This window comes from Pseudopodoces humilis, chromosome 5 (genome assembly GCF_049639895.1).
Source record: "Pseudopodoces humilis isolate 2021_Gansu_Grassland_sample_001 chromosome 5, ASM4963989v1, whole genome shotgun sequence".
Classification (NCBI taxonomy): domain Eukaryota; kingdom Metazoa; phylum Chordata; class Aves; order Passeriformes; family Paridae; genus Pseudopodoces; species Pseudopodoces humilis.
In genome coordinates this window covers 50,982,125-51,006,183 of record NC_142204.1, presented here as the reverse complement: position 1 = coordinate 51,006,183, position 24,059 = coordinate 50,982,125, and the positions used below count along the sequence as shown (strand labels likewise).

At 37.0% G+C, this 24,059-nt stretch overlaps 1 protein-coding gene across 1 annotated transcript in view; it reads left to right on the top strand.

Moving 5' to 3' along the window:
• The window catches only part of FAM3C (FAM3 metabolism regulating signaling molecule C), a 28,849-nt gene that overhangs the window by 3,925 nt on the left and 865 nt on the right, over positions 1-24,059 (top strand). The window contains exons 2-9 of the mRNA XM_005519234.3: positions 9,728-9,787; positions 13,995-14,099; positions 15,233-15,262; positions 15,656-15,779; positions 19,210-19,268; positions 20,804-20,854; positions 21,289-21,373; positions 23,342-23,468. Coding sequence (XP_005519291.1) covers positions 9,775-9,787; positions 13,995-14,099; positions 15,233-15,262; positions 15,656-15,779; positions 19,210-19,268; positions 20,804-20,854; positions 21,289-21,373; positions 23,342-23,468 — 594 coding nt within the window. The 5' untranslated portion in view covers positions 9,728-9,774. The remainder of the gene's footprint in view (positions 1-9,727; positions 9,788-13,994; positions 14,100-15,232; positions 15,263-15,655; positions 15,780-19,209; positions 19,269-20,803; positions 20,855-21,288; positions 21,374-23,341; positions 23,469-24,059) is intronic.

The window sequence follows — 24,059 nt, the reverse complement described above, 5'->3', positions numbered from 1 at the left end:
ATTGTGCTTTTGGATCAGCCTTGATACTCTTGCACTTTCTAGGGGGGCTGCCCTGGCTGTCTGTGTGCTTGCTGGTCAGCTGAATGTCAGTGACACATGAATGGTGTTGGAACTGCATTTGAGTTGATTCAGGCAGAGGTTGATTAAAGGAGTTCCCATAACAATTAGAGAGTTTCTCTTAGAACAGTATGATCCATAGGGGATCACAATGAGTTGTTAGAGTATGCAGTGCTTGCATATCAGCATCTTTGTGTCAGCTGTGCATAGAGTCACAGTGGAAAGGTCACTGTAATAAGCACCTTTCTGTCACTGAGGGATGCTGTTCCTCAAAGGAGTTTGTGTTCCTAATGTGGTAAATTTCTACATAGGTAATGACATGCAGTAAATTGCTATGCAGCCTAATTTTAGATTTCTCCATTCATGATGATGCTTAGATTATAACATCTCAAAGGATAGAAAATGTCTGTGTTGAATTTTACTTCGTGGATATATGCCAGTTGTTAACTAAATATTAAAGTGTACAAATTATGTAAATATATAATATATTAAAAAATGCATTGTCCCTAGATTTTTTTTGGTGAAATTATTCCTCTCAGATATGGCTTATGGTTTTGGTATTTTATATATATATATATATATATATATATAAAATTATAAATATATATTATGTCTATTATCTATAATTCAATATATTATAGAAATATAAAATAAATAATTATATATATATTTGCTCTAAGGTTGCACCTAGCCAAGATGTCAGTTGTGAACCTTTGTTCTGATATCTTCATGCTCAGAAACCTGGAAACTACAGGTTTTGGGCATCTTTTATGTCTTCAGTAGGAAGAAGTGAGTCACTCAGAGCTGTTAAGAGTCATGTCAATGCCTGACTTCCTCTCCATTTTCAAGCATCTTTCACCTCATCTCTCACCAATGGTGGCCTGTCCAGTGCTAATGTGGACCGGTAACAATGCTTTGCCAGCACCACAGAAGCACTTTGGTTCTTGGTGTCTCATGCACATGGAGGCTATCAGATAGCAGCAGCAGTCTCATATATGCACTGGATCCCGTTAGCAGTATCCTGTAGGCGTGGTGTGGTGTGATGAGCCTGCTGCTGCCCTTCTTCCCCAAGCTGATGTGCAGCGCTTTCTCTGCTGGGTGCTCTGCTCAGCCAGTGATGTGCTCTTCTAATCCTTCAAATGGCCAAAACCTATTCAAATGCTACCTCACATGGGAGATGAGTAGATGACAAAGGGCTCTTCAGTGAAGCATGGATTTCATTGTCCCTTAGAACAAGAACTTGAGATACCAACAGTGCTGTGAGCAGTGCCTGTCACTGGGAAGGACTTTTCCCCAGCTCCCTGGTGAGATCAGGGTGCTACTAAGCAAAGGTTAAAACTTCTCTCCAACATGCAGCCTCAGATCATGCTGAGCTTTTAGATTAGGTTTTATTTCCACCAGTGTATGGAGATGTCCCTTGTTACAATTAGTAGTCTTAATCCTCTCTGCCTTGCAAAGTATATACAAACTTGGTGGCTTGCCATGTTTGTAGTCTTGGTATGCATCTCTGGCATGAGGTCGGTGTGGTGGTCTGTGTAGTAAATGAATCTCATTCAAAGGATGATCATCTCATTCTGACTCTTTAAAGCTACTATCTAGAGTCTTATTGTGGTTGGAGAGAATATTGGTTTTCCTGCAATAAACCTGGAACTGTAGAGGAAGTGTTTGTAGTGCTCCTTTCCTCTTCTTGCTTGCTTGACAAATTTATTTAAAATGGACCTCAGTGTAAAATGATGTTCCATAACCATTCCATCAAGTAAATTTATGTGGTGGTCATATGTGGTTTTATCAAGTCTCAGTACCTGTGAGACATGGAGCTCCTGGAGCAGGTCCAGCAGTGATGGTTAAGGTGTGGAGTATCTTTCTTTCAGTGAAAGGCTGATGGAGCTGGGCCTGTTCAGCCTCGAGCAGAGATGACTGAGAGGGGACCCCATCACTGTCTGTCAGTATCTGAAGGGAGGGTGCCAAGGGGATGGAGCCAGGCTCTGCTGGGAGGGGGCTAAGCAGTAGGACAAAAGGCAATGGGCAGAACCTGATGCACAGGAAGTTGCACCTTAGAGTTCTTCTGAGGAACAACTTCTTTACTGTGCAGTGACCATGCACTGGAACAGGTTGTCCAGAAAGGCTGTGGAGATATGTCCTCACTGGAGATACTCAAGAACTGGCCACAGTCCTGTGCTGTGTGCTCTGGGATGGCCCTGCTTGAGCAGGGAGGGTGTACCAGATGACCCACTTGGGTCCCTTCCAACCTGAGCCATTCTGTGAAGTCACAGTTATGGGTACTTTATTATTGTTTATTTATTTATTATTACTTATTATTTATTGTTCTTCAGGCAGATATCCTTTGGTATGGTAGTTCTGTTGAGAATTGCACTATAGCAGGGCAGGATAATATTACTTGATAGTGATGCAATATTCTAATAAGAGGCTTGGCATTTTTTATTGATGTGAATGCTCTTGTATATTGGAAACATCTACTAAGTTCTGGCAACACCTTCAAGTGAGACCTGGTGATCCCACAGATTAAAGTATTGCAAAGCTTTATCTACTTCCTATTGTGGGAAAACTGAACAGACTTTGCTGTCTTATGAAATCAAGGTTGTAATTTGTTTCTTAAAAGTATGACAGAAAACAACTAAGTTTTAAACTTTTGAACAGGTGGTAATTACAGCAGTGTTTCAGTTACAAAATAGTTTGAGTTACCTCATTCTTTTAAATCTTTATTGTGATATTTATGTAGTTTGCTGTGATGATGTGGGGACGTAAGTTGGGGGATGAAGTTCAGCAATTAGTCCTTGATGATTTTATCTATCTGAACTTCAGTATGTGATATTATCCAACCGCATGAAACAGAGTTAAGATTCTCTTCAATGGTACAATTGCCTTTATAACATATAAATAGTGTGGGTTTTAGGGACCATAAATCACATTCTTATCTATATGGACCAGAAAATTTTTGTAATAATTGGGAAGAGTCTTCAAAGTATGGATTGAGATATTGGTATAAGGCTAATTTTTTTTTGTTGTTGATTGGTTGTGTTCCTTTCTTTTCTTGGATTGCTGTGGTTTTGTTGTTTTAATTGCAGAAGGAATGTGGCTTGAGTTTCATTCTCTGTGGGAAGAATGAATGTCTTAGTACTTTTATCTCAGCTTCTTGGGTTTCAGAAGGATTTTTCAGTGTTTGAGACTGGCTAGTTTGTGTGCTGCCTAAGATGAAAATACTGGCTTGATGCCACTAGCAAAAGCTCTCATGGTCAGTGATTTGACATGCTGTTTGGGAAAGGTTTGTTTTGCACATCAACTTTCAAAACACTCCAGCACAATGCTGCTTCTCGTGTGTATTTCCTTTCTAAAGTGAAACTAAAAAAGTGAAACCTAAAAGTGAAACCACAGAGTGGTAGTCCCAACACAGGACATGCAACAGTAGCTGGATTATCTCCTAGTTTTGGAATAAGCTTGGGTTTCATTTCCTACATTTATCTACATTCATTTGTTATAGCTATAATTTGATAGAAGTAAAACTTGTATTTACAAGCTAACACTTTGAGTCTGGAATTGTCTGGAATACCAAGATGAATCTTGATATGTATTTGGAAGAACACAATTCTTATATAATATTCTCATTTTTATAAGAAATTGATATTTTTACTTCATGGTAACATTTGTCACAAGGGAGAAAAGAAAATATGTATTCCTGAATCTCTAAATTTTTCTGTGTGGACAAACCTTTCCTCTATGTGGAGTTTTACCAGAACCTCAAAGTATTTGTATGGATGTAGGAGTGCTTCCTGTAGGAGTCATAGCCTGTGTTTCCAGAAGACACAAATGGTGTGTGATCATAACAATAAAATTGAGTTATATTATTTACTTTAATTCTTTTCCATGTGTACTTCACTAATTTCAAATTAAATTAATTTTGTAAATGTATTGGAAAAACTATTCATAGCCTAGCAGAAAAGTAAGCAATCATCTGGATAAGAAAATGCATCCTGCATTTAAATAAAATAGTCTTGAATGCTTTTGGATGTCTCAGCTCTTTTGTCCATGGCATATAATTCAGGTTGGCACAACCACTGTTTAAAACCAGAATTCACATAAAAATAGCTAATGCTGTCCTTGACATATCTAATTCCCTGTGTAATATTGAGTAAAAAACCACCACTGCTCTGAACTGCTTGAACACAGCAGACTGAAATATCTTATCAGCAGAAGCTGAATTAAACACAATGATTATATTTTGCCAGGTATGAAAAGCTAATTTTTTTTGTTTGTTTGGAGGATTTTTTGCTGTTCTCTCACAGGAATAAAATGCATCTGCTAATCATTGAGGAATGCAGTTTGTGCTAAAAAAACCTCAAAAACCCTAAAACAAAAGACAATGGCCTAATCTACTAAAGTCTTGGAAATAAAACTAAAAGCTCGAGTGTTTTTGATTTTTTTCCTTTGGGTTTGGTTTTTTTGGGGGGAGAATTTGTTTTTTTTTTCGGTGCCAAGTAATTTTGAATATGTGTTTAAATGCAGTGTAGTGTATGCTATTCATATTAACAAATAGCAGATACATACAAAACCAGGTATAACATTATTTGACCTTGCTAGAAAGTGTACAAACACTTAAGTCCTGGTCTGGGGAAAAAATTTCCCCCTGAATTGAATGCAAAACATGTCAGGCTGCCACACATTTAATATTACATAACCTGGGTACAGATTTGCATGTAATAGTATAGAAATGTAGGCTTAGTATTGAAGGGGACATTAGCTCACACCTTGTAGACTATCTGTGTTAAGAAAAATTGCCTCTGTTTCCAGACTTTTATGATGATTTACAGCCTCCGTTTAATTTATTTGTTTATCCTTGTAACTGTAAGGTTGCTTTCCTTTAATATTATAACTGCAAATAGGTAAGCAGCAGCCAGGGAATACCGAGAGTGGTTCTTCTCAGCATTTTTTTTCATTATAAAAATATATATTTAAAGTAATAATGTCTTCAATATATATTTTAGATTTTCTATAAATAGTAGTATTATTTAAAAAAAAGAATTTCTAAAAAATTTTAGAATTACACCTTGAAGATAAGAGATAAAGACTGACTTCTCTCTTTCACAGTTCCTTGCAAAGCAGACTTGATTCTTTTATCCCTTAGTTGGTTTATTTAGGTCATGTCATTCTTATCTAGATTCTTCCATTTGGGGATTATGCATTGAGATAGGAAAAAACTACACAAGTCTCAATTAAAAGTCAAGATAGCACATAGAGCAGGGTATTTTTTGTTTATTTAGGCTGTACAGAGTAATTGCTTTTTTTTCCATGCACAGCTGTCCTATCAGTGCAGTTCACAATGAACAGTTAGACTTTTGTGGCAGTACGACATTGTTGACCCCAATATTAGAGAACTGCTATAATCTCTTTTTCCATTTCTGCTGCTTGTTTTGCTGCACTTGATGTCAGTTTTGGAGTGTATAATTTTCGGTTTTATTAAGTATCGTTATTGGTTTTGGGACCTCTTCCTAATCAGCTAAGGTCAGCATTCAAAATTATCTTGACCTTCTAAATTCTTGCCTCTCATCTTTGCTTGTTTTTGTGTGCCCTTTTTGTAAGCATAATCCACTCATGTTATCAAGTTGCTAATGGAAATACTATTATCCTGCAAATGAAATAGACTAATCTACATGTTTCATTATCATCCTTCAAAACATTAATTACAATCATATCTGAAACCCCTCTTAAGGCAAAGTTTGTGGTAAGTGGCCACAGCTTTCTGCACAGTAAGTAGGGCAGAGGCTGTGCTCCTGCCCTAGTGACGTGTGTCCCATCTCTGGATAAGTGTTGAGAAAAGCATGATAAAGAATTAACCAAATTGAATTGCATTCAGCTTGGGACTGAAATCTGCTCTTCATTCAGTGTTATGTCAGTGAGGCCAGATTAATAGGAAGTGTTAATTTGTCAATTATCTCAATGCCGTTTCCTCTTGCACAATGATTCTAGGAGGAGAACTTGCTTGATGACCACACGGTCTAACACATGAAAAAACTCAGTCTTGGTGTGTTAGAAACTTTATATCATCTAACAAAATATGATAATGATTTGCTTGGAAGGATTATAGGCTTGTAATTTTCCTAAATGAAGTCATATTATTAGCTTCCTCCAGGAAGGGCCGAGCAGGGTTCCCTCAAGAGACACAGGTTAGTTTTAAAAGCAAGCATCTACTGGTCTACTTATTGAAACTAGTTTAGGTATGAACAAAAATATTTGTAGTAGCTCTGTGGAGTTATATATGAAATACATATATTAAATTTTTTGTATTTGTATTGAGTATGTCATAGCACACAAGTTAATCAAGTGGAGCAGAGTGGGGGAAAGCCCTTTGTTTTTTCTCTACCTTTTTTTTTTTTATTGTAAACTGCTGTTTTCTGTGCCCCATGGAGAGCATTTTAAACTGTCATGGGGGTTATTTGGGATGCACAAGGAGACAGGAAAAAAGCAACCAGTAATCTCAGCTCCCTGCTGTCTTTACGTATATCCTCTCCCTAGTTTGTATCTAGAATAAATAATCTTTTTCTGCATGGATGGATGTGCAACTCTGTGTGGGGAACTGGACAGTGACATGCCAGCATTCAAAAAGGATTTATAACCTCTAATTTCTTGTCTTCTCCTGTTCAGGGTCTTTTGTGGATAACTTTTCATTTCAAGACACTGTTGCACGAGAGAATTTTTGGTTTCTTTCTGCTGTCCAAGCTGTAGACTTTGAAAAACTTCCTAAGTTTTGTGCTAAGAAAACAGTCTGAAGAAAAAGAAAATCTGTATTTAAGTCACATGATGCTTCCCAAACCCAGGCATTTACTTTGCAACTTGAAGATGTTGATTGCTTCTGCTGCCTGTTTTGTGGTGTTTTCCTTGGTCTTTGCATCTCCATAGGTTCTGCTGTACTCATGGGGACACTGCCTGTCAACCCTGCCGTGGGCTGCAGCTCCTGCCTCAGTCTCTAATAAGGGATACAGAGGGACCTTTTTGTACTGCCTGACAGAGAATGATGTAGTAATAAATGGTTATTTGTATTACTTGACCCTCCTAAGTCAGGAGGATACTAGGGTTCTAATTCTCCTGCCTCTGCTTGATGGAATTTACGTCAAAGAAGAGAAAAATAGCGTGTAGGTTGTTTTGGCCCGTTTCTAAAGCAATCAAAGGAATGTTGTTGGTACTGGTTTTCTGCATCTGAGTTTGAGCAAGCTCAGCTGTGATCCTGTGTTGTTTGTTTTTAAATGATCCAAAAATGTAGACTATTAAAAATTCCAAACCAATTCTAATCAGTTCTCTAATTTCAATTATGAAATTCCAAATCTAATGACATCTTATACCAAAGATGTGGAGTAATGGTCCATAAGCATTTATAAGGGTTCACAGCTTCTCTGGTTTTATTCCTGTTCTGTCTTGAAATACTCCAAAAAAACAATCTAAGATAATAAGTGTAGGAAAAGGACTTGATGTCCATAAATTATTTTCCTGCAGCTGGAAAGTGCTGTGTAACACTTGTCTGTACTGTAGCACTACTGTATTTTTTGGTAAATCAAACCTCATGATTTTTCAGTATACTGTAATTTAGAAAAAGAATCACTAAATTTTTACATTCCTTTCAAGTTTAGGCATAGTATACCCATTTTTCCTTTTTCTAAATCAAACCACATTCCATACTTAAAAAATAATGCATATTCTTATTTGTTGATTGCAACAAATAATGATCCCTGAAATGGGTGAAAGGGAATATTGGGATAAAAGCAGTCAAGGTTAGATCATGTGATTGTTTCACTTAGATTCTTCTTTCTGGTTTTGTTCATATTCTTATTTTCATGCTTTGAATTCATGATGTGGTTTTGTTCAGGGTAAAACAAAAAAGGAAACTTCTTTTTTTTCAATGCAGACCTAAAACAAGCTTATAGTTGTTCAAAGAACAGCCAGTGTTTATTGTAACATTGAGATATTTCTGGGTGTCTGCAGAGGAAGAAGCCTAGAATAATTCTGTTCCCAGACTTTGAAATAAAATGAGTTTATCTGCCCCAACAGATTCATTTTTGCCTTTTTACAAGACAGATAAATACTAGCCTTTCCCTGAAAGAAGTTCTTCTATGAGGATATAATATGTGTGGCTGCAGCTAAATGGATATATTATGGTCTATAATACGCTGTGAGATTTCCTTTACTGTACAACATTAGTACTCGAAAACATTTGTCTGCTTTTAAACTTTGGTGATAAGCATTTTCAAATTCTGATAGAATGGAAACAAATATTTCTGTACTTGGATTTTTTTTTTTCCTGTTTATTCCTATGCTGACATTTTCATGTAAACTTGAAGGGATAGGGCACAATGACTGAGTCTTCAGAAAAGAGGGTCTGAACACACATCACTGAACTTGAAGATACTGAACTAAGTGAAGGCAAAAGGTCATCTGCATAATACCAACTTTTTCTCCCTAGTATAGACCATGAGAACTATGTGGGTGTTTTAGTGCTTGTCTCCAAATAATTTGTATTTCTAATAACAGCAGTTTTTCTAATAATTTCTAAAGATAATGTTTTTGATGTTTTTCAAAATCATGGCATAGGACTGCAGAGGGTTAGGGATGCTATAGCTTTTGTGATGGGTCTGGGACAGCTGCTTGGATTATAGTGATAGCTGATTACATGTTTTCAGTGTGGCAATAGTGTAGATGAGTTAACAAGATCCCTGAATTGGGGAAAGTTGAACCAGATGTCCAGGCTCAGTGCAGCATGTGTGCACCAGGACTGAGCATGAGCATGGTACAGAGCCACCCTGGAGCAGCTCTGGCTCTGCAGGTGGAGTGCAGAAGGTTTGGTATGGCCCCTGGACCCTGAGCTGCTTGAGGAGGAGGAGGAGGTGGGAGCTTTTGTTCAGAGCCTGTGGAGTTTGTGGCCCAGTTTGACTCGATGTGGTGACCTGCTCTTCTCAAGAAGCTGGTAGATGCTTAGGCACTGTTTGCTTAGAGTGGTTTTCAGTTTATTCTGAAGTAATTGTAGTACTAGGGTTGGTGCTTCTGTCGTTGTTGACCATCGTGTTATTCCTCTGTCTGTACCTATGAGTGACAAATGCGTTGTTACATTTCTGTGATGTAGAGATTTAAGTGCTGACCTTCTTTCAGTTCCATTGAATGCCGTTTATGTAGTATCCTAGAGACCAAAATGCTTAAATCTTTCCTCTCCAAAGCACAGTTTGCTATGCTATGTTGCCAAATAGCAACTTGCACCCAGAAGCAGGTAGGGTTTTGATGGAGTGCCAGTGGAGTTGTTGACTTTTACCACATAGCTTTAGGAAACTAAAGACTGCTTAGATAGTGCACTGGTAAGTACTTAGGTCACAAATTGAAGGACTGAAAGTTAAACTGAATTTGTAGGGGATTAGATGAAATTTATGGTTTTTTTCAGAATACTTATTTCGTGGAGAAACAGATGAAAGCAACACATCAGAAATATATCTTAAATCTTCCCTTAGCTGTGAGTGTTAAGAAACAGGTATTCAGAACAATCATCATTACTTTTATGGACTAGAAAATGGATGAGTTTTTTTTTTTACTCATCACAAAAGTGCTTTTTTGGCTCTAATTACGGTGAATTGTTTCTTTAGTTTTTGCTTTATTTTTTATTTTTGTTTGTTTCCCGTAGGTGGCTGTTTTAATGCAATAGTGTCATTAGCTGGCTGAAGACTAAACATGAGAATAGCAGGTAAGTATGCTCTGTAAAATCAGACTTCGGTCATTTATGAAATGACTGCTATAGACAACATTAACAAGTTGTGACAATAAGGTTTCAAAGTCACAGAATTGTAGAATACCAGATTAAAAGGGATCTCAAGAATCATCTGGTCTGACATTTCTTGTCAGAAGCACAAGAAAGTTGTCATGTGAGAAGTGGAGATTTCCTCAAACCTTGAGTGTTTGGTTAGTCTGTCAGCACACCAGGAAAGCCAAGATCCTTGTGCCTGACTAGTCTGTGTCCTGTTATGGGACCCTTCAATGAACTTCCTTTTCATTTGGGTGGATCTTGAGTGACTCTAGTAATACATACTTTTGTTACTCATTGATGTGAAATTATTTTGCTTAGCTGCTACAGATATAGTCAATAAAATATAGAGCATGTGCTCAGTGAGGGGTGGTTGTACACTGGGGGCAGGTAACTTTGGGATGATGGTGTAAGTTAATATTACAGGTAAGTTACAAAGAACAGAGTTCATCTCAGATGAGTGATTTCACCACAGTTGCTGGTTCAGCAGCAAGATACCTGCTCTATCTCCCTTGGTACTGGTTTATCAGCTACAAAGGACCGTTTGATTTCAACAGAGCCTGTCCAAGGAGTTTCCACTCTGCTCCACTCTGTTGCCCGTTAGCATGTGCTTGAGGTTGCAGATTGTGTGTGTATGGAATCATTGTGGGATGGGATTTGAGCATGCTCACAGCATTCCATCCAGGAAGTGGCAGCTGTATTTTACCCTATAATTTTCATACTGCTATAACTTGGTCTAATTTGAACCCTAGCCCAGCACTCTGTCCAGCCAGATTTTAAAATGATCAGTGTTAGGGAGTCCACCACTTCCTGGGGAGATTATTCCAATGTATGATTGTTCTCACTGCGACAAATTTTCCATGTCTAATTGGAATCTTCCCCAGAATAACTTGTACCCACTACCCCTCTTGTTTTCCATGTGACTCCTTGTAAAAAGGGAGTCTCCATCTTCTTTGTAGCCACCCTTGAAATACTGGATCATTGTACTAAGTTCTCCTGTAAGTCTTGTCTCAAGGCTGAACAAACCCAGCAGTCTCAGCCTTTCCTCATCTGGCAGGCTTCCCAGTCCTTTGATTATCTTTGTGTTGGACTGTCTCTAGATTGTCCATGTCTTTGACTTTCTTCTTTTTTTAATAGCAGGATCCAACACTGAAGGGAGTGTAATAAATATGACCTGACAAGTGCTGTGCAGAGAGGAATAATGACTTTATCTCTGTCTGCTGGTGATGCTCTCGTTGATGCAGCCCAGCATCTTGTGGCTTCTTTGCCAACACCCTCCATTTGTATTGAGCTTGTTGTCCACCAGAATGCTCTAGTCCTTTTCCACAAACCTGCTCCCCAGCTGGGTAGATTCCAGTCTGTTCTTTACTGCTGGGTTATGAGTTCTGTGGTGGAAGATTTTACACTTGTCCTTGTTGAACTTCACTGTTCCTGTTAGCCCATTCTTCCAGCCCATCCAGGTGTTCCTGCAGGTTGGCTCTCCCTTTAGACATGCCTGCTCCCACTCAGTTTGGTATCACCATCAAACCCTGTCAGGGTATGCTTCACTTAACTGGCATAACAGGCATTGCTGTTCTACTTTATTGATGTTTAATGAAACTCATTTAGGAATTGGCATTGGTTGAAGAGCAATTACCTTGTTAAAGTGCTTGTAGCTGATCTGCAGTGACTGCTTAGGGTGCCTTGACTTGACATATTTCGGCTGCTATTTCTATAAGACAATGAAGGAATAAGGAAATTGGAAATGGTTGTCTTAAGCCATTTCTTTCCCGCCTCAGTAAAGTTGCTATGTGCTGTTTTAAGTGTCTGAAACTTTCTGAGTGGCTGCTGGGAGCTTGAAAACTATAAAAGCCTTTTCACAGAGCTAAGTTACTGTAGAACAGGCTTTAAGAAACTAATTCTACTCGACAGAAGTTATAGTGGTTGTGAAAATAAGATCTTTGCTAATATAGCAGTAAAAGAAAACATTGCTTTAGACATTTACAGACACAGACAGCAGAATAGCCTGTTTAGCAGTGGAACAGTTTTGAGTTTCTGCCGCATTGCACTTTTATTAATAGTTACAGTGTTATTTTGCAGAAGGAGAAACTGTTGCCTCATCTAGAAGAGAATGACACCTTTTCCAAGAGCTTGTTAATGCAAGCAATTTTTGTCACTACTCCTAATTTTGCTTTATTAACCACAATATATATAACTGGGAGCAATTTGCTAAAGTAAATCTGATAAAGAGCTGGAAAATGCTCCAATTTGAAAATTTGAAAAATTACTTTCCAAACATGGTCAGGGTTTTTTTTCCTCTTACATACATGTTTTTTATTTATTTTTTTTTTCTAAAAACCACAAAGCAGATATGGCAGTTCCTATAGAATGTTTCACCCATAGCAAACATACCAGTTTTGATTCAAATGCTTCAAGAACCTTCTAGGAGACTTCTTACTGTTCCTTTGCAGGGAGCACTTGCAGTTCACTTGCAAAGCTCAGAATATAGAGTAGAGGGGATGGTTAGTCCTCAGATGGAGTTCTTGTTCATCTCACATACTGTATACTAAAACATGCTCTCCAAATGCCACTTGCTAGATGACACATTCCAAAATCTGGTACCATCTTGTGGTTTTAAGGAGTGTTGCTTGGAACACCTTTACCCCATTTCTTAACATATGTTCAGATCATCTGCTTCTCCAGTGCTTACACATGGTTCCCTTCCTTTCCAGTGCAGTGATCTTTGGAGTTCCAGCATAATATTTTTAAACTAGGTCTGCACCTGTGTTTTCTTACATCATAATATGTATGGTGCTCACACAGGAAAAAAGACCAAACTACAAGCAAAAACCCCTTGTATCTTTCTTCATCTTTATTTTCTTTTTCTATCCCCTAATCTTTTTTTAGCCTTTTGGGAGGACTGATTAGCATCTCTCATCCTTCTGAAGGCTGAGTAATCTGTCTATTTTAAGTTTTTCTGAGCAGCCCATCACAGCAGCAGTCTGAGATCTGCAGGAGTATATAAGTTTGGTTTTTTCTAAAGGATTTGGCTGGCAATCTGAGAAAAAAGAGCATGCTTTCAGGTTGATTCTTCCAACCAGTTTGACATACTGCAGTGAGATAGGAAGGCAGAATGTTGATCAGATGCCTCCTCACATGACTCGTACTCTTAGTCAGTATTTTGCAGTCAGTTAAGAGTGGAGTATTCTGTAAAAATGTATTGCAAATTATACTAAAAAATGGTGAGATTTGTGGCAGTATCAGATACATTTCCATTTCAGATGCAGGTTGCTGTGGTTGTGTGGTTACAGCTCTTCTCCCAGGAAGTAGATTGACCACTCAGCACTGCAGGAACTTAGCCTTGTAAAACTTAGAGCTGCCTGCTTGAGTATGTTAAAAGGGGGACAGGAGAGGTACTGCTTTTTCTTACTTATTTTAAAATAGCCTTTGAGTCATCCAACTTGCTTTTTGAAAGAAATCTCACTTTTTCTTAAGTGAGAATGCTTGTTTCTGGTTGGCTGGTGGTTTGATTTTGGTGTTTGATTGTTTTTTTTTGAATGACCTACTCAGAGCTGACTAACTATAGTAGCCAAGCTACAGCATATAAACCTATATAAACCTTAGATCCCTAATCACTCAGTCTGGGCCATATATTAAAACAGAGGTAGCTCAACTTGAGGGCAGGGGGAAGCACAGTATTTGTGAACAGTGAGGAGCCAGGTACTCCTGGCTAAGAAGAGGGAAGTGGAATGGGGAAGGTGGGAATTTTGCCTTTGGACAATAGCTAGGTGGATCATCTTAGTTCATTTGGTTAAGCTGGATTTTCATGGAAGTCTGGTTTCTCCTGGCTGCTGAGCTAAGCTGGTGTACTATGGTGTCAGACAAGCATGAAGCTAGAGAAAGTTAAGAGCAGAGTGCATTCAGTATGATAACCTGACGGATTGGTGCAGTTACATCCTACATTCTAATATCCATCCTGTGTTACAATATCCATCCATAATAGCCATCCTTTTTTTCAGACTTACTCTGTTTAGTAGGTCTACAAATGATCATCCTGTTTCTGAGTTCCCCAGAATGTAATCTGATACTCGTTTCTCATGTTGATGATTTTGGTAAACCAATGTTACCATTTGCAGATAATTTTTTGAAACTTCTTTCCGTTTCTTAACAGGTGCTGCAAAGTTGGTAGTAGTCATAGCAATATTTTTATTGACGTTTTATGTCATATCTCAAGTGTTTGAAATAAAAATGGATGCAAACTTAGGACACATTTTTGGTAAGTGGTGGCTTTGTTTTGTCTGGATGTTTATTAATATTTACTTGAGCCTTTATCTAGAATATCGTATTAGTTTTTCCTTAGGCTCTTCAACTTAAGAATATTGTGTTTATCCTTAATATGTGTGCTTGTTATTTTTTGTATATAATATATGTATAATTTATTTTCTGTATGAAATATTTAACCTACTCTCTTAATCAGTTTGATTCTATCTGCCAAGGAGATATAATTTTACCTGCTTTTTTTTTTTTTTTGTTTACTGGAAATGCATTCTTAGTGTAGAGTAATAAATCAGGTGACTTGAACCATGTTTCTGGAAATCTGTGCTCTGCCTTACTACTGCTAAAGAGATTTGGAATTTATTTTGGGGAGGCTTTTTCTGTTGTGCAGATATGCTACCATGTTTAATTGAATGTACAGTAATCAAAACATTCCAGCTGTGCCCAGGTGTCCTATGCAGAAAAAGATTAGCAGTTGAGGTGTCTCAAATTTCAGAGTCTATTTTGAACCAGAATTTTCTTTCAAGGTGCTTTTTATTACCAGAAAATCCCAAAACAATGGTTAGTACATGGGTGAAGTTTGTGCTCTTTAACTCTGGATTACTGCAGTGTGAGCTGCCATCCAAACCAGTCCACAGAGACATCTGTAGCAATTATTGAAGAGACAGAGGTGTCATCCAGATGTGTGCATGATGGGGGCTCCTGTGTCTCTTCATATCTCAGGAAAGGGAGTCAGGAATGGCTGGGTTGAAATACACCTGAGCTGCAGGCTTCCAGTTTAGGTGAAAGGAACCCCATCCCAGTGAAACTGTAAGCAGGGAACTAATTTCACTTCAATGCCCTGAACTCCATAAATTCTCAGAGGTTTTTGGATATCTGTGGGTTTTTGACTCCGTGACTCTCAAGGAGCCATAAATTAAAGCAGTCCTTCTGAACTGGATTCCTAATCACTTTCATTCCGCTAATGCATAAAAGTTGTTTTTTATTGGAGCATAATATTCACGTGTGTTTGATACTTCATTTCAACTAGCCTGTTTTTGTAGGGGTACATAAAGATTTTACATTTATAGGATATGATTTAGCAGATGACATTTTAATAGTAACATCTTGTAAAACTTTCTTTTTTCATTTTAGCTAGATCAGCATTGGATGCAGCTGCACGCTGTGAGTATTCATAGACATGTATTACTGCTGTGACTTGCTTTTACTAATAACAGAGACTGATGAATTTTCATACTTAAGAAAGTCTTAATTACACTTCAGATGTAATCAGAAACTAATTTTCCTCTTTTCCTGATTTTCCTAAATTTCTGGTAGAGTCTGTTTTGTAGTTTTGGCTTGTGGCTTTTGATGACATTGCCAGAACAAGCAGCAGGGTGGCAACAAGAAGTTGGAATAATGAAGTGCTTCAGGAACTTAGAGTATTTTAAACTGCTGTGTAACTACAGATGCAATAGTGTTTGTGTTTGCTCTCTTCCTTGAATTCCTTCAGAATAGATTTGTCAGTTAGCCTACCTCTGGTGTTCTCTAAAATCTTGGTTTATTTCCTTTTGAAAGCTACAAAACCTCCAAGATACAAGTGTGGAATCTCTAAAGCTTGTCCTGAAAAGCATTTTGCATTCAAAATGTCAAGTGGAGCAGCGAATGTAGTTGGACCCAAAATCTGTGTAGAGGATAATGTGTAAGTATTTTTACCTGTTGTTTTTAAGTGTCTCTTTCAAATACGTAGATCACTTTGCACACAAAATCAGCAGGTTAAATTAGGGTTTTTCTGTAAACAGTTTGGTTCCATGGAAAGGTCACATTGCATTATAACCTTATCTCTGATGAAGCACACTTAATGCTATGCCAGTAAATGAACAAATGTATGTTATTTTAATACATGTGAGATAGCTTGCACTTTGTTTCAGGTTTTCAGACTTAAGGGTTAGTTAGATTTTGTTAAGTCAGATGCACACTTGTCTCTAAGTAACTTGTCCTTGTGCCTCTAACAGTAATTCAGTGAATAATTGTATTGTCTTTTGCAAGTAATCTTCTAAACCATATTTCGTCTGTACCAATGTCAGAACATATTTTCTACTTTCCTTCTAAGGTTGCCTTCAAAAAGGAAAATATTTATTTGCCACTGGTAGTTATTTATCTGTGCTGATGGTAACTAAAGTTAATAAACTTTAAATAACTTTGAAACAAGTGCTTGAGACATTTTGGTTTTAAGTCCTCTTTTTAATAATGCTTTTGACACAGTATTATCAATAGTACTATGCATAAAGTATTTAACTGAGTACTTTTCAGTAATTCCCATAATGGCAATATTAGTATTTATTTTTACATGTGTTTTTCCTCTTATGTTGTTCCTGCTTATTGTTACCCAGAGTGTGAAGCTTCCTATTTCGTAATTTATCCACTTGATTTTGCAGGTAACATGTCAGAAAAGGCATGATGTTGCTGAAAGGAGTTGTTTTTTTTAGCATCAGTCACACTTAATGCTTTTGCCTTCCACTTAAGCTTCTCCAGTTTATCTGTTTCTCAGCTCACTCTATATTAGTACAGATAGCACATACAGCAGCTGGTGCTAATGAATTCTAGAGCCAATGGCAACTTGGCTGTGAACAACAGAACCCCACATATTAAATAGCATAATTCATGTAGAAGAGACAAAAATGTATTGGCAGCATTTTCCACCACTTTACTGTCTAACATAGGTGTGGAACTAGTCTCAAGTGATCTTAGAGGAGCCTGTATCTAGCACCAAGCAGCATTCCTGTGTAAGGCTGGCTTAGCTCCCTTGTGTGGGAGTCAGTTTGCAGCAGAGCACTTGGTGTTGTTGGGGAGCACGTGAGCTCACCTTGGCACCTACCAACTGCAGGCTGCTCCTTCTGCTTTCCATTCTCACTGGGGACTTGCTTGGTGACCTTGGGCAGGCTAATCTAATCTCTCAGCATGGTATTTCTGCTGGTGTTACAAAACATGCCACTGTCTCATTCTGGTTGCTTAATATAGGAAGCTTAATATCTGTGAAGATTGAAGCTGATTTGATGATTAAAAGTTGTGAGAATGCAGGTAATATATTTTAATTTCAGGATTGTCAGGTTGTTTTGTTTTTGACCTTTTTTTGGTTTTGACCAAGGATTTTTGACCTTTTTTTTGGTTTTAATGTCTTAACAACTGATTAACTAAGAAGAGTTTTGTTATTTCTGTCCAAAAAAGAGAAAATCCTCTACTAGATACTTTGCTGAGGAAAGTGATGAAAAAAAAGTAGTTGCTGTAAAAAGTCCTCTAAGCAGGCACTTCAGTTCACAGCTATTGGATTCTAAAGTCCAGCTTTCCTTGGCAAGCATATTTCTGAATTCCTTCAGAGGAGAACTGGTCATGTCTGTCAGACCTATCTGTCAAATCAGTCAAATTTTCTGATTGATTTTATATGATCTCCTGCTTTGCTCAAAAGAGGTTTTGTTTCTCTTTTAAAAGCTCTCAGCTTGTTGACTGTAAATTCTTGGAAGAATTCTAAAGTTGATGAAGGGCTGCCCTCCTGTGAGAAGCTGTTGCATTGCAGCCTGTTGTGTTTGTGATGATGCACAAGCTGTCTCAAGTGTATAAAGTAATATATCTGAGCTCTGAAAGAATATAGTTTCCTCTTGAGTAGCACTTCTTTATATTTTGAACTCATACCTGCAAAAAGGTTTTTCTTTTTCTGATTACTTTGTGTTCTTCATACTTCCAAGACAGGACATCAGGAAAGAGTTTTCATAATTTGTGAATGATATTTAGAGTATTTTTCCTTTGTATTAAATGTAGGGATGTCACTTGATGTATGAAAGCACTCAAGTTGCTGATAATATTGAGAATGCAAATAATTTTTCAACTTTTCTTTATTGTATACATATTTTAATGTGAAGCAGGATTTCTGCTGTATACAAGTTCAGTTGTAGCCTTATTCTGTATTGGGAGGCCATAATCTGAAATAGTAAAAACATGCTGGACGCATCATCAAAATATTGCTGCAGAAGAAATGTAAAAAAAGTTTTGAACGTAACAGGATTGTACACATGTGCAGCCCCTTCCTAAAGCCAGCTAGGGAGATTAAAGAAATCCTGGTCAGGATGAAATGAAAACATCTTTTAGAGTGTTTGTAACTAAGGACATGTGTGCACCTCTCTGCTCTTGCTTTTTTGATCTCAGCTGAAGGCTTCTTCATTATCTTAAATTATGTAATTGTTCCAACTGTTTGTCCTGTTTGTTACCTCTTTTAATCCTAGCTTGTTAATTGAGGGATATCTGGGGCCCGAAGGCAGATCAGAGTACTTCACACTGTGTGAACTGCCAGTGAGGCAGGTCTGGAAGCTTTCACTCACTGGAGTGGTACAGCCACCATCGTCTAAGGCAGCACAGCATCCTCTCTAAATCTTAACATTCCTGTTTCTTCCTCTTTACCACTCTGAAGGGCTTCCATTTCACAATGGGACTCTTATTTTCAGCCCCTTTTCCCCTCTTGAGTTTGCTCAATAAATTACTGTCATAGATTCTGACATGTTTTTGGGATTTTAGTCCAAGATTGCATGCGACATTTGCTTAAAGTCCCATCACTGCACTATTTTTCTTACAGTTAGGTTTCCTGTTATGTGTAAGCTAAGTGCTTTGCCTTTCTTGTTTCTTAATGTGAATTTTAAATGCTTCTGTTCAGTTAGCTTTTAAACTCATTGACACATTTTTCTTCATTGTGTTCTTGCAAAAAAAAAGTTAAAGCTTAAAATGTTGGTTATGTGACTGCTGAGCTCCACAAATTAATATTTGGTTATTTTTTAAAACACTAATAACATAACTACATAAATAACACTAGTTTTGTAGCAATTTTAATATACAGACATACTTTGAAACCATGATTAAGCAATCAAATAAAATCAATACAGCTGGTGATACGTGATGTATTATTCTAAATTCAGCAGTGCTTTAAGAACATAGATTAGTTCAAGGAGATTTTGCTTCATTTAAATACTTGTGAACATGCAGTCTTTTAACTATGTATCTCTTAGAACTCAATCCTATTTAAAAAACAGAAATATTTCAATCAGAAAATTGCCCTATTAAAAATAAAAATATTTATTTTGTTGCAGTTTAATGAGTGGAGTAAAAAATAATGTTGGCAGAGGAATAAATATGGCCTTGGTCAATGGTAAGTGACATTTTAAGTGGGCAGATTGTCTTCATTTTCAAATTGTTTCTAAAATTTAAGGTGAAATACTATTTGAAGGTGAAAGGCAAGCACCAAGGAGAAAAGGAAGTATTCAGCTTATTTATACTGAGATCATGTCAGGTATTGGCACTGATACCTTGTTACAAAGCAGAAAACTCAGTGCATTTTTGCTTCTAAAAATGTGTTATAAAAACAGTAACGTGGAATGCTGTGGTGACTGCCTTCTTGATATATCATGTAAATTCCTAATGCACAGAAAAATGGAAAAAGACATGAGATGCATGCTACTTCTCTTGACCTTGTGTGTTGCCACCAGTGATTAAACTGTAGACTGTATTCTTCTGTTGCTCTGTTTTCAGTGAAACTTCTTTAGCATCTTCAATAGTTTTGTTACTACACAACAAGACCAGTTCGTTATCTCCTCACTTGAATCAGAATATTTGGTCCATAGATCTTGTCCGTAAATACATCATATTAGGTAATTGTGTTCAGGGTTTGTAATTTTCATTGAAACCAAACAAGTTTAACTGTGTGTTACCTTGAAAGCTGAACTGAATGTCAGCACTGGCAAATTTGTCTTTAATGTGTTGGTAAACGATTCCTTGTTGCACTGAGATAGCACTTTGTCATTTCACTGCATAACATAAATTCTTGTTATTTGTGGATTGTACTCTGATTTACATAATTTAAAGCATAACTTGAACAATACTTCCTAATCCTGTGTTGCTTTCCTAAATTGTCTTAATCTTTTCAAAACCAAAATACCTATCTTTGTATTTTATAGCTCCAGTCTTTCTGTCTTCCAAACTTTAAATAAACGTATATGTTAAAATATACTCCACCTTTCATCAAATACTCCTTTGTAGACAGCATAATAAAAAAAGGTAATGAGATTAACTATATTGTCCACTTTTTTCTATTTATTCTGGATGTTTAAGTCTACTTAAAATTTCCAGTCTATAGCAAAACATGGAGTCTAATTTTAATCTTTCTGACTTTCCATGTGGCACGAAAGGCAGTCTAAGGCTGTACTGTCTATTTTTGCGAAACTGACTTTAAAAGAAGGCAGATATATGAACTGAATATTCTTTGTTGGTTTTAGAGCCTGTGGGTGTTACCATTTATTTTAGATTCCACTTCTAGCAAAGTGATTTTGATGCAAAATCAGAATTTTGCCTAGAATAATAGAATGATCTGTGCTTGAAGGGACCTTTGAGATCACCCAGTTCCAACCCCCAACACCTTGCACTAGACCAGGTTGCTTAAAACCACATCTGGCCTGGACTCCCAACACTTCTGTGGATTGTCCCACTTTTTTCCTCTTACCTTTTCCTGCACTTTTTCACAAACCACTATGCTGTTTCCATAAAAGAAAAGTTACCATAATTCATTTTTCTAATGTCTTCTGCGGCACTTTCTCTGAAAGAGTGTAAGAGGAGTCGGGTTTGTTATCTGTAAAATAATTTTGGCTATATTTGATGGCACCAAATGTTTCTTTTTCTCTTTTTCTTCAGGTAAAACAGGAGAATTACTGGATACTAAGTTCTTTGACATGTGGGGAGGAGGTAGGTGCAATTACACTGGTCAGAGAGAAACAACAGATGTGCCTTTTTTCTTCCTTCTTGTCCAGACTCCATTTGCTGTGTGATTTAAGGTGATAGTTAAGGGAGTGCTTCACCTCTACCTTGGGAATTGTGAGGAGAGTGCAATTCTAAAGAAACACAAGTAGTTGAGATGGGAGGGAATGGTGTGGTTAATCAGACTTGTTCTCCAGAGTAGTTCTCATTAGTGGTTATGCCTTTACACAATCTTTTTATAAAATAAGAGTTCTCTGATGCATTTTAGCTTTCTCTCACTCCGTATCTTATAATAAAGATATATATATTTATGTATATAAATATTATCTTTACAAATATTCTTAAAAGTAATATCTTTGCAGGTGTTTAAATACTGAATTATTGCTTATTATTAAACAGTTGTATGTTCTCTTTCTTTTCAGATGTGGCACCACTTATTGAATTTCTGAAGACCATCCAGGATGGAACGATTGTGTTAATGGCAACATATGATGATGGTGCAACCAAGTATGTAATTGGTTTTAAACAGCAAATATGCCTTTAACTTTTACATGCTGTTTTATACATTAAATATACATTAAAAAAATTATCACACAACCACTTTTAATAAGATTTTGTTCTTCCAAGGTGACAGATTTGGAACTATACTTTCAGTCCTTTAGTTTTATAATGCAGATGTGATTTGGGCACAAAAAAAATCAAACTAAAACTAAGCAGATACAGGCATGCTGATTTTTCTATTGCTGATAGCTCATTCTGTCTTAGGCTAGTAAATTCAGATAGGTCCAGACACAAGAACATGATTATGAGAACATACTGTGGTGGAAAGTGTGTGTTCTGTCCTGCACTTTCTTCAGATAATCTCCAAGACAGAGTTTGGTGGTTACAGGATGGCAGAGACCATTCCCAACAAGCCTTGCCTGTATCCTTACATTTAAAGTCACAGAGGTTACTAGTGTGAGCCTTATATTATTTTGCCTCGGTGTTTTACTGTTCCACCCTAAAGCTATTCAATTTATTAATCTAGATGTATTCTAAGAGAGTTCAGGTCTCTTAGAACCATTGTCTTCCAACTTTCACAACTTGGGTCAGTTTCAATAAATACTAAAATCACTGTAGAATATGTATTATAATCTACTCCTCACTTAAGTCTTCCTATGCAAAGGATTGTCTTTCACAGTGAAAACTGAAACTTCTTTCCTTTTCCTCCGATATTTTACTAATAATTAACTTTTTTTGTTAATGTGATCTGTACATTTTGTTTTTTTCTATTTTGGTTCAATTTGTTATGTACAACTTGTCTGTATTTTTGATATAGAAGCAGCCTCCCTGTGACTAAGTCCTGACTTTGCAGTGTGGAATCTTCACAGTAAACAGTGTGTGTTTGCATCCACTGCTTTTAGGGAAGAAGAAAGCAATTTACTGGGGTTTTAGCCAAGATTGGATCAATCTCTGTTGTTCTGTTCACTTGTTTTTTTACTTTACATTTTACTTTTTTCCCTTTCTTCTTTGACATTTTAGATAAATAGTGTTAGTTTTGCTTCAGTAATCATGTTACAACTGATGTTTTTGCAAATTTGTATGTAGATGGAATACAGCTAAACAAGAAGTTGTATTTGGCCTTGTCATGCTGACAGGAACTACTGCTTGCTGACAATACTACAACTACCACTGGTAGCTGATAGTAAATATAAATGCCAGGTCTTAGAAACAAAATTGCAAAGAATCAAGCTGCCCTAATGCTTGAGAAAGTTGGACTATGGGTTGGGCAAATAACTTACACACTATTTAATTATTTTCTTAATTTTGCCTGAAGTGAGTCATACAGCTATATCTCAATAGGTGGTAGTAATCAGAAGTTTTGTGTCCTGTTTGGTAATCAGGCACATTTAGTAAATTGAAGAAATAAAGAGCTTCTATATGGAGATTTTGGAATGATATCTTATCCTACAGAACTGTTTTCCTTTCGATACTAAAATTATCCTACTTGGGTTTACAGACACTGAACCATGCTGTGAGGCAGCATTCTGGATTTTCAGTCAACTGCCCCAAGCGTATGAGAACTTACTTCAGATACTCATTTCATTCTTCTAATCTAAAATGGCTTTTACTTTATCTAGACTTCAGCTTGAGCCTGCAAACAATGTTTGCTTTAAAGGCTTTTTTAGTTTCTTGGAGAACTGCTAACAGAACTTGAGATGTATAAATTCTCACAGGAGAGGGTTCTTGGCTGTTGTTGGTGTAGTGGTAGCTTTATATCCTGGTTCCTTGACGTTATAGTAGGAAAGAGCAGCACTTGTTGCATCAGGTGATTTCAGAACTAACCTTACCTGATTCTGAAAGATAGATCTTGCCCAATATTGACTGACTTAAAATATATTGAAGTATGTTAAGTAAGATCAGGTGCACTGAGCAATGAAAGCTCTAAGGGCTAATGTATTTTATTTGCATACAAACTTCTCTGGTTTTTTCAAGGCTTAATGAGGAAGCACGGAAACTGATCGCAGAATTGGGAAGCACATCTATTACTAACCTTGGCTTCAGAGACAACTGGGTCTTCTGTGGTGGTAAAGGAATTAAGACTAAAAGTCCATTTGAACAGGTTTGTGATTTTATAACTTGCTGTAATTTAAGAGCCTGCATTAATAGAGGCATAGCATGTTTTATAAATGCATTTCTTCAAGATGGGTATCCACTGCAGTACTGGCACACAGTGTTATTTTCAGGTTTTCTCCTTAAATATCGTCCTCCTTTTAAACATACCAAAAAAAATTCTTTGGTGACTCATAAATAAGGAAAAAAAATCTTAAATGGTGTAGACCTTACTATGCCAGTAACTAGATTATTCATCCTCTTAATGAATAAAGTTGAACTGAGGAATTCAAAGCTTTCTGCCTGAGTTGTATTTTAGATGCACTAAGAACACTGAACTTCCATGAGATAAGTGGGTAGTTAAGGTGTTGGTGTTCCCAGCTCTCAGGTGTTACCTTTGCTCTTCTCTCAAATTGCTGCCATCACAAAATTTTTGAAATACAATATATATTCCCATATTTTAGCTGTTACAATTCAGCATGTGTCAATGTTGCCTTTAATTACTGGTAAAAGTAGCTCTGTAGTAGCAGGGTAAGGAAGATGTGTTTTCTTCTGCCAGCTCTGTAAGGGAGGAGAAACTAAGTGCAGAAACAGTGGCAGA